The 1845-nt window shown below is 44.4% G+C and overlaps 1 protein-coding gene across 1 annotated transcript; it reads right to left on the minus strand.

Annotated features, from left to right (window-relative positions):
- LOC101829546 (small proline-rich protein 2H-like) lies at nucleotides 1-535 on the minus strand. Its single transcript, XM_005080315.2, has one exon. It carries the CDS (start codon nucleotides 531-533, stop codon nucleotides 276-278), a length of 258 nt encoding a protein of 85 aa, XP_005080372.2. The 5' UTR covers nucleotides 534-535; the 3' UTR covers nucleotides 1-275.
- Nucleotides 536-1845: the final 1310 nt, after the last annotated feature.

A 1845-nucleotide genomic window follows, 5' to 3' on the forward strand; every position in this document is an offset into this window, starting at 1 on the left:
TGCACAGGGTGGAAAGCTGCGTCTCTTCACTCAGAGCATCTGAGACACTGAACCAGTGAGGAAGGATCATATTCAGGAGACCCTTTACAACAGAAGCAGCACAAACTCAGGGGAATGCCTTCCCTATCAGGTGATCACAGACACATGGAGGGTGAAGGGTGGAGAAGATTCTTCTGCATCCATGAGAGGCTTTAAGTGAAGAAGGAAGTGTTTCTAAGGAAGTTGATGAAATAGATGTTCTTTTCCTCTCTTGGTCCTGATGAGAGCTGAAGTCATTACATAGTCTTTGGTGGGCACTTCTGCTGGCAGGGTGGAGAAGGTTGCACAGGAGGGCGTTTCTGCTGGCATGGCTCAGGGCACTGTGGAGGAGGACAAGTCTCAGGGCACTTTGGAGGAGGACAAGGCTCATGGCACTTTGGAGGAGGACAAGGCTCAGGGCACTTTGGGGGAGGACAAGGCTCTGGCAATTTTGGGAGTGGGCACACAGGAGGAGGCTGGCAGGGCTGCTTGCACTGCTGCTGTTGGTAAGACATAGTGCTGAAGTCTCAAGATCTGAAAGATATTACAAGAGAGTGTTCAAGGCTGATCCACACAGAGAAGACTGATGGAGACATGGAACATCAGATCCATTATGCACATATACCCTAACTCCTATTTTAAGATATCCTTGATTTTAGCTTTCCTGTTAGCAATACGTGTCACTAGCCTTGGGAAAGTTCATTTAATACATTCCTTTTTCCAGGAGAAAATATTTTGTTTCAATAAAACAAATAAGGCTGTTTTCACACAGAAGTATCTTTGAGACAACTTCAGGTTCTAGTTCCCTGAGAAATCTGAGACCCATCCATGTTTCCCTTGTCACTTGTGACATCCCAGCAGGTTGTCTGTGGCTTAGAGAAGAGGAAGGCTCATGGAAGTCCAGGTTCTAATACCTACTAAGGTAGAGGCCTATGAAAAGTACACCAAAAGATGCATATGAAGGAGAAATACATCATCTGCATACCAAATAAAAGTTAAAGTCACTGTATTTAGTCCCTCAAACTTGGCTGCAGTACATAACACCATAAAGTCAGACCAACACAATAAACGTTACTCACCAGGTTCTCCAAAGTAGTCTAGAACTTGAGTACCAGGAGTCTGCAGTCATGAAGCCAAGGACCTCTTTATAGGACTGGCTGCCAAACCCAGTACAGCTGACTGACAGTGGGACGGTCCAAGAATTTCCCAACCAAAATGCAAATCCATGCATGACTGGCTTTGACTCTACAAAATAGGAAATATCCTCTTCCTGAACATCATCACTGTAGAGTGTTGTGACTCAGTGGAGCCTCCTGTCTTTTCAGTTTCAGTAAGACCTGTGTTGTTGTCTGAGTTCTCTTTCTTGACTAAAGACGACATTTGTTTTCTCCATTACAACTCTCCTGTATCCTACTTTACAAACCCTGTTTGTTCTGTCTCAGCTTATTGGTGTTCTATTTGTATGCTATGTCAATGACATATCTTGGATATATATTCAGACTCACCTCTGAAGATGACCACAAAACTGCTCTCGTGACATTTGTCTTTGTTAGGGTTACTATTGCTACAGTGAAATACCATGACCAGAGAGCATGGTGGGGAGGAAAGCGTTCGTTTGGCTTATATCTCCACATTATAGTTCAATCATGAAGGAAGTTAGAACAGGAATTCAAACAGGACAGGAGCCTGGTGGCAGAAGCTAATGCAGAGGCTGTGGAGGAGTGCTACTTAATGGATTGTTTCTCATTGTTTGCGCAGCCTACTTTCTTATAGAATGCAGGACCACAAACCTTGGGATGGCACAACCCACGATGAACTGAGCCCTAT

This window comes from Mesocricetus auratus, unplaced genomic scaffold, assembly GCF_017639785.1.
Source record: "Mesocricetus auratus isolate SY011 unplaced genomic scaffold, BCM_Maur_2.0 Super-Scaffold_100009, whole genome shotgun sequence".
NCBI classification, from domain to species: domain Eukaryota; kingdom Metazoa; phylum Chordata; class Mammalia; order Rodentia; family Cricetidae; genus Mesocricetus; species Mesocricetus auratus.

Bases quoted from the DNA above. Each gene is read 5' to 3' on its own strand.
- LOC101829546 (XM_005080315.2), bottom strand. From the start codon at position 533: ATGTCTTACCAACAGCAGCAGTGCAAGCAGCCCTGCCAGCCTCCTCCT.